Source organism: Phaseolus vulgaris, chromosome 7 (genome assembly GCF_051622355.1).
Source record: "Phaseolus vulgaris cultivar YP4 chromosome 7, ASM5162235v1, whole genome shotgun sequence".
Classification (NCBI taxonomy): domain Eukaryota; kingdom Viridiplantae; phylum Streptophyta; class Magnoliopsida; order Fabales; family Fabaceae; genus Phaseolus; species Phaseolus vulgaris.
The window spans coordinates 27229037-27237829 of NC_143504.1; the positions used below are offsets into that span (position 1 = coordinate 27229037).

Below are 8793 nucleotides of genomic sequence, written 5' to 3' on the forward strand. Positions count from 1 at the left end.
TCACTACCAGAAAAACAAAAAGGGGCTTGCAATTGTAAGTTAGTTTAGGCATTACATTCAGCACACCCATGTTTTAAAACTTGAATCCCATGAAGGGCTGAAATGGCAAACCTCGTTAGAATATAGACACAACTTCACTATGCACATGCAGGAACAGTAATTGCTTAATCCGGTGGTCATTTATTTATTTGTAATTTGGTGCCTAACTAGCATGAATTTTGACTGTAAATTTCGAGATTAGCAAAATAGGTTTTTTTAAGGAAAATAAATGCCGGCTTCCCGAATTCTCATTCAATACAACAATTCACAAATAGATTAATCTGCACTGAAGCCATGATATCAATATTTTCTGTTTCAGAAATAATCATTTCAGATTTTCTAGCGCAATAAAATTTAGGAGCGAAAATAAAGGACTACATTGACATCAGAATTCTTTTCTACCTGTTTCTCTTCAGCGTAGCAGAAACTTGAATAAGTGTACATTTTCATCTGAATTCTCACAGCACACCAAGGGAGATTATTCATTTCTCAGTGCAGGCTTCTGGAACTTACCGTGAACCCACACTCTTTGCATGCACTTCCCTTTCTGGCGATTTATAGACTTAACACAACAGTATTGAAGCTCAAGCTGCAGAGACATACAAGCAGAATATAATGTCAGAAACATTCCAGACATTGGGACACGCAAAATTTTACAGGAAGGGTGACGACAGATGGAAGGTTAAGTATCATGAACAAGCACAGTAACAGTCAACAGATTCTAAACTCAATCCACACGCATAAGAAGAATTAAAATTTGTGCAGGAACACAAGTCAACTAATGTTTCTATTAAAATATAATTACAGAACAATGTGCCATGCCAAAAGTTCTTGCCCAATAAAAAGGGAAAAGTACCTCAGTGAAGCCCGCACCCAAAAATAGGTTCCGGACGGCATCTAAACAAAAGAAATATGATCGTGTTCCATCTGACCGCATGTATTCCCTGAATCCCACTCGCTTGTCTTGCTCAAATCGAAGCATAGTCATATCATAGAGGCCTGATTATAGGAGTTCAGTCATTTCCAGTACCTTAGGTTTCTAAAGATTGACTGACATAAAGGACTACATATAGCTAGAGATTTTCCTAAAAGCTCCAGACAGAATAAGTTTGTTTGTTACCATAGTCCCTAAAAAAAACCATGCCTCCTGGCTTCAACACGAAAAAGCATTCTTTGACAGATTTTGGCATCCTATCAAGGGGTACTGCTGATAGTGTGAAGATCTGACATGACACATCAAAATAAACAAAAATGAGAGGTCGTTAATTTTTAACTTACAATATTCAAACCAGTCTATGATATATTCAATAGATTAAAGATAAAGTTGTTTGTGTATGCCAAAGAATCTAGAGAGCTAATATAGAACGACTGAACATCACTAAAGGCTAAACAATAATAAACAACAGGTCTTAGAAAGTTAAAGTTTACACTAAACCGACTAGAAACAAGAATCGCAAGTAGACTAAAACCTACATAGGAAACTATTGAGATAAGTGTGAGTGCATGTATACTCCATAATGAAACAAGAAAAAGATAAGGGGTCTGACATAAAAAAAAAAAAAAAGCTTCACTAAGGAAAAATGTTCCGGTTCAACAGCTTAAAAAAATCCCATAGGTAGCAAAATGCAATAGGAATAGAATATAGAAAAGGAAATAATGCAGCATCTGTTATTGAAGAATGAATGAACAATGAGTACTTCTTTTAACAAAAAATGAAGCAACTGACAAATTAGCACCACATGCAGATGAAAACAAAGCCAGAAAATAATTGATAAAATTGAGATTAAAGCTTGAATGCATGTATCTTCCAAATAAAAATATGACAAGTAGAAAGTAAAACTATGACAAATATAGAAAAGGAACGTTACGGAGCATAATGAGAAGACAATTTGCAGTCTAACCACTTTCATAAACTCCTTTTCAAGAATATGTAATTCAAGATAATTTTACAGAGATTCAGAAAGCAATTCATTAGCCTGAATAAACGTAACATATGATTTTATTTTACTAAATTTCCCTTTACCAAACTACACAAAATATTGTCACTACATTGATGTGATCAGCTTCTCTCATTCCACTTAGTGGAGATACGGAGACAGAAAAAGTTGGGATAAAAAATAAAAACTTTAATTTTCTAAAATGACAGATAAATTGAAACAGCACAAATTCTAAAAAAAAAAGCATTTTGAAATGGAGGCTCTGTCAGTTAACATATGTTGCTAGGTTAGGATGGGAATATGCTGTCAAAGAGACATTGTGAAAGAGGGACATTTGAAATAATATATTACTTTAAATCTCAAGGTAAAGATTACGGCTCTAACACATTCTCAAGCTCTGGAAGCACCATATCATTGTACTTAAGGTAATTTTAGAGGAGAAAAGTTCAGACCAATGTTATAAAATCTACTCCGCCAACACAACATTCATCTTCTGATGGATATGTATTGGTAAAATGCAGTCCATTACCCTCTCTGACATCTGGATAGAAACAGAAAGAACCAAGTCTAACTTTTTACAAAGCCATTGCATAAATCAGACTAAATCAGCAGCATAAAGGTATGGCAAAATAACCTGACAAACAGTATGACTGCTTTTGTAAAAATTTATCTCGACAAGGGTAGCATGCCAACCAGGTTGGGAATCCATTGGTGGAAATATCACAACAGAATGTACGGAAACGATACTGAAAGGATGTTGAGGCATCACTTATAATCTCTTTAGCCCTCTCAAGAGTCTCATCACTACAGTCGCATACATAAACAGTCAAATCTTTGTTGGCCCTGCACAGGAAAGCTTCATAAGAATTTAAAAACTGCAAGATACAAAAAAATAAAACAAGGGCAACAACCCCCAAAATGACCAAGAGTAAGTTGTTGGTTTTAATCTGCAAATTCAGAAACTGCAAACGATCCAAGACCACTATGTTGTAATTCTCAACCACCAGCTTCAAAACCAAGCAAAAGTTCACAAAAGTCAATTATATGCTAATACAAAACAATTCAAGAGTAATTAACTAGTGAATTCGGGTGAGTGCTTGCATAACTCATTTCAACTAAAATTTTGGTTGAAATTGTTTTTGCAGTGGTTTACGTTTAGATGTTTTTATTCTAAAAAGAAGTTAGAATTAAAATTCAGTATATAGTTTTTTATCCAAAGGCAAACGCTGAAGTGTCTTAAAATCACTTCAGTCAGTATTTCAACACTATTTGAGCTGAATCCAAACACAAACTTAATCTACTACTGATAAATAACACGATACGAAAGAAGCAGTTATAGGGTTACGAAGGAAACCGAAGAACACAAGCGTAAGAACACCAAGGGAAACCCTAGAATGAAGGGGATTTCCGAAGTGATATTGAGAGAACAAGGTTTTCACGTATGCAATTGCACAAATCTTATGCAATAGCTGTTTTTTCTTATATAGATAACCGGTAACTGAAAACTCGTTTATTATGTAACATAATAAATAAGTAGCCGCTGCGTGACGCAGATGGGAAAAGAGAAGGAAAAAGGAAAAGAAAGAACCGTAGAATAGGAAGAGCAGTGCTGCCATTGCCGCAACCAACTTCCAAGAGCTTAGAGTTTGGGGGAGAGGAGAGTAGTTCTGGGAACTCCTTCAACAAATAGCGTCTTTCCTGAATACCATGAAGTGGTTAGTTAGGGAAATTGAAAGGAAAAAAATGCGAAGAGGAAAAAGGAAGGGACCTTGAAGAATGTTCCAGATGCGTGACGAAGGTGAAATTGCTTCCATGCTAGGACGTCTGATTCGGGTGGAGTTGACGATGAGGAAGAAGACGCGGATTCAAAGTGGTAGGCATAGGAAGGGTTTGCTTCCACCTCTGCTCGTAGGTCTTCCCAGTGGAAGTCCTTGCAGAAGTATTGTGCTTCTGCTTCTCCTCCACTACTCGTTGTCCCTTTCTCCATTTCTGCTTTGCCCCTTTTCTTCCTTCTTCTATGTTTATATGTTTTAAACTTTACGTTTCATTCATATGTTTTAATTAGAGTATTTTATATCATTTGAGTCTTAAGTTTATAATTCTCTTTATAACTGCTGTATTAGAGCTGTTATTTCATTTGGTGTTCACAAATTCTTTTTTTTTAATAAGTTTTAAATTCAAAACCAAAATTTCATAGCAAAGAACATCGTTATAAATCTATTATAATATATTATGAAGTTTTTATTTGGTATCTCACAATAAAAAAATTATAATATTGATTACAAAAATTAAAACATAATAAAAAAATAAAAGAAATTAGAACATTGTATAAAGGAACTCAAATTTAGATTAAAAAATAACTAGTCAAATTTTACTTAATATTATTAAATTATAATGTGTAAAATGTTTGATCTTATACTATCAAACTTTTTATTTGAATATAATTTATAAAACTTTTTTTCCTTTTTTTCACACTTAGTTTTTCTATTTCACTCTCTCTTTATAATTCTAACTCTAAATCTTCATTTTTTTTAAGATCAAAATTATTTTTATTTGATCAATTTTTTTCTAAAGTAAGATCTTTTTGTTTTGAAACAAAAAATTAATTCTCCTTTCTACTCATGATTAAGAAAAAAGTTATTCTCTCAACTTGTTTAATCTTGTATTGTATTTTGGTTATATTTGATCATTTTGTTCTAGGTCTTTAGATTGTTGGTGACTCTCTTTTTTACTAACAAATTTATTGAGTTCCGTATTTTTCAAGTGAGGAAAAATATCAATATTAATTCTAATAAATGAGTTAAAGTTAGAAGTTTAACTTAAGGTTTTTACTCTCAATTGCAATCCCACTCAAGATAGCATGTTTTGCTCCAATGTTATTTTTTACATGTTTAGGCATTATTTAGTTCAATTACTCCAAGGAATGAAATGTGTAACCGCATTAACAAAAACACAACCCATGTCTATCTTTTTTTCTCATATTTACTCTCTCCTTTTTCTCTAATTTTTCTCCCATCAAACCTTATCTATTTAAGTCTAATCATAGTTCACAATAGTTGAGGACCTAGTGATCATTCATACTCAATCAGATTTTCAAACAGAGTAAGTTCCTATCTACTCTAAAGATTTTTTGTTATCTATGTTTTTCTATGATTTTGTCATCAATCTTGGTGGAGTTAATTGAGGAAAGTGACCATCTCAACTTATTTTATCAATACTCAAATTTTGTTATGTTTGGATAACGTACTCTAGGTCTCACGTTTTGTGTAGCATTATTGATTTATTTTGGGAGGTTGCTTTGAAGATGATTTTTTCAGGTAAGGAAAACTAATTTTAACTTTTCAATAGTATCTTAGGTTAGAGGATCTGGATATAAAATAGACGTGGTCACAAGGTCCAAATTTCTCTTATAGGAGTGTTATTGAAAATTGTTGGATTCTTTGTTGTTTGAAATTGTAGAGATGTGATATTTTGATAGTTTGGTATTTAAATCATTTTTTTTATGTTGAAAAGGTAATTTTTTTTAATTGTGTTATGAAGGATTTGGATTATGTTTAGATGTTTTTCAAAATGCAAAGTAAATATTAGTTTGTATATTCAATTAATTTATGAAATGTTTTAAATGACATGTATTGTATGAGAATGATGAAATGTGTATAAAAGTCAGTTATACATTTGGAATAATGTATGGAATGCTTGATTTGTATATTAAGTATTAGCACCTATGTTTAACAAAGATCTTCTAACTTCACTAATGATTTAAGTCAAATAGACTAAGATATCAGGTGGTGAGAAGCTAATAAGAGAGTTCATATACATCGTGACTGCCTGTTGACACACAATATTGAATATTTGAACTTACCATGATCTTTTCTCTTAGATTCGCTTGTAAATATAATTCTTGAGTATTGGATGGATGTTAGTCTTTGGTAGAGTCTACTAAATATGAGTTTTCTGGAAGACGTTAGTTGATATTTCGCATGTTTAATATCCTTGTTGTATAGATCCATGTGTGGTCTATATGATAATTATTGTATATTGATATTGGAATGAAATTGGATTATTGTGGTTGGTACATGAATTTGTATGTCTATGTTTGATTGAAAACAACAACTAGATTGTTTATGAATTATTAATCTAATTATTTCTCTTGTTATATATTTTTGTACTTTAAAAATTTATTTCAATAGCTTACTCTTGCATGTGTTTGTTTGTATTGTGAATTACAATGACTGTACTATGTACACAAGAAGATATGGATGCAAGGGCATGAGCATCTGAAAGATCATAGGCACTTTTTTTGGCTTCGTTTTGTAAATATCTTGAAATATGTGTATAAGTAATATCTTGAAATGACGCAAATAAAGAAGGAAAAAAGATGAAGGGATGAAAAGAACTTATGGATTAGAAAGGGAATTCACGCCACTTGAGATGTCACTCACTCAAGATAAGACTCATAGTCGCCATTTAGGATACTACCCACCCAAAATAAGACCCAGATAAAAAGGAGTACTCAGACTCTCAATTCACTGAAGTAGAGTTTCTTTACCTAAAATTTCAATGTGTCATACATGGAGGGAGACACCCTTTATATAGGAAGGAGTGACTTGGAGAGCAAGATGAGAGAGGGGTAGAAATGTCCATGAAGAGGGGCGGCCCTAGGGTTTGACCGAGGTCAATGCTGCCCCCTAGACATAGTTTCTAGAAGCTAGGGTTTCCCTTCCTAACCTAGGTGTCTTGTCTTGAAAAAGTGGGCTTGGTGCAGGCCCATTTCGCTTAGGACACTCCCTTTATGCTCTATAAAGCCTACTCTAGTTTATTCTACTATTTGGACCCCCAAAGTGAGCCCAAATTATTTACAAGCATGTTTTGTGGAAAACAAGAAGGAAGAACTTTTGATATTCTGGTTTGTATCTGGTTCTTCTTCTATTGATGCTTTCTCGAGGTTTGGTGGGGCATGACTTTGTATATTGAGATGATTGACCTATTTGTGAAGTGTTTGTTGAGTCCTTAGTTATCTACTAGTTTGTATCACATTGTCAACAACAACAGTGAATGACCAAAATTATATCAGAAAGAACACAAATCAAAAGTTTAGACAATGTGCCTAATCAGAAAAAAAAAAACCTAATACAATACTTTGAAATACAACATTAGAAACTTATCGATTATTCACAACGCATTCACGTTTGATGGACCAAAACAAAACACATTCCATTATTCCTAAAACAGAGTCAAAGAAAATCACTAACCTTCCTTTCACCCCTAACGTCAAAGCCTCTACTTCCTCACCACAAACATCTTTCTTTTCCTACAGCATGACCGATTTCTCCCGATTCCAACTCACACCTGATTGCAAGTCACCGATTTAAACATGCATAATAGGTAGAAGTTGATTTATGCATAATAGGTTCATCGATTCAAATAGTATTAGCAAAGGGGAGGATACTTACAAGCTAGGTTTCAAACTCACACCAACAAAGTCCAGAGATTGGTGATGAATGCGCCCTTTTGAGAAGGAATTTGAGGAGGAGAAGAACGTCCCGCGCCAAAGTTAAGGATTATGTGTGGGTGTTCTGTTAAATAGCTTGTCACTTATTTCAAATGCTTTTCAAGTTTTATTTTTTTACATTAAATAAGTTTACATAAATATCAACTTTAATATTGTGTAGAGTTGGGACACTAACCTAAATAAATTATAATTTATTTGCGTCAGCTGATCCTCTACTACTTAATTTAATTTCTAGATTTTAAAAAAATTGTAGTGTGGGCTAAACCTACAATTAATGCTTATTTTTTTATTCCATACATCCATAGCTTGTGTCCTTTATTTGGATGTTATCTTATCATTATTATTTTCTTTTTACAATTTTTAGTATGGGTTTAACGTTTATTTAGCCGACGCTATCTTTAATATTTTTTTTTTTTTGTGTTTCACTTGTGTAGGCTTTAATGGATACTAGTAATGTCCCTTACTTGATCCTCACTTTTTTGGCAGCTAATTTCACTTGTGTAGGCTTTAGTGACACTATTAATGTCCCTTACTTGACTGTCACTTTTTTTTACAGCTAATTTCCATTTTTCTTATAGTGAGTCTTGTTATTGGTTTAATGTGAGTCACTTATAGGATATACTTAATACAAGTATTTCATACGATATTTTTTGGTGAATATCTTTTTATATGATGGATGTCTTCATGAGAAATGCTTGAAGTGTGATTAAAATAGGGTAATGACTTATAGTATGAACATTATGTATTAAAAATTTAGTGCACATATATTCGTGTATATATATATGTGTGAAGTTTTTCAATAATTTACAATTTACTTTTGTTGTAATTGTACGTGAGTGAATATTTAATCAGAAGCTAAATTTCGAAGTAAACAAATTTAGTGTGAGTGTTAAATTTTTTTGTTTAATTTAATATGAATGTATACTTATATGCTAAGTTTATTTCATTTTTTGTAAAAATATAAAAAATTGAAAAGTATTATAGTGAATAATATATATATATATATATATATATATATATATATAATTTTGGGTGGTGTAAGATGTTACATAGTCTAAAATAAATAACATATTTCATATTTTATTTTCATATAATAAATAAAGTCACATAATATATATATATATATATAATTAAAAAATAATATAAATATTAAATTTGAATTTATTATAATAATATATAGTGATAAAATATTAAGCATAAAAAAGACCATTATTTCTGTTAATTTTAAGAGAGAAAAAATATACAACACCATATGTAATGATACTAAATGAGGTTTTTTTAATCAAAGTGGGTAATTTTTTTCCT

At 31.9% G+C, this 8793-nt stretch overlaps 1 protein-coding gene across 2 annotated transcripts; it reads right to left on the bottom strand.

Annotated features, from left to right (window-relative positions):
- Window positions 1-237: 237 nt before the first annotated feature.
- On the bottom strand, window positions 238-4017 carry LOC137816879 (Methyltransferase family protein). 2 transcript variants are annotated; one of them, XM_068620040.2, is made up of 7 exons: window positions 3745-4017; window positions 3565-3674; window positions 2611-2819; window positions 2429-2517; window positions 1160-1262; window positions 896-1038; window positions 238-628 (listed from the first exon to the last, which is right to left on the bottom strand). In XM_068620040.2, exons 1-7 carry the CDS (start codon window positions 3961-3963, stop codon window positions 518-520), a joined length of 984 nt encoding a protein of 327 aa, XP_068476141.2. In that variant the 5' UTR covers window positions 3964-4017; the 3' UTR covers window positions 238-517. The 2 variants fall into 2 exon arrangements, 1 of the variants encoding a protein (XP_068476141.2); XR_016523403.1 differs by lacking the exon at window positions 2429-2517.
- Between the last annotated feature and the right edge of the window lie 4776 nt (window positions 4018-8793).

Bases quoted from the DNA above. Each gene is read 5' to 3' on its own strand.
- LOC137816879 (XM_068620040.2), bottom strand. From the start codon at position 3,963: ATGGAGAAAGGGACAACGAGTAGTGGAGGAGAAGCAGAAGCACAATAC. The intron at 2,518-2,610 runs GTTATTTTGCCA...GTTTCTATCCAG, and splicing joins GCAGTCATACTGTTTGTCAG to ATGTCAGAGAGGGTAATGGA. The intron at 1,263-2,428 runs GTCTGAACTTTT...GTGTCATGTCAG, and splicing joins GAGTAGATTTTATAACATTG to ATCTTCACACTATCAGCAGT.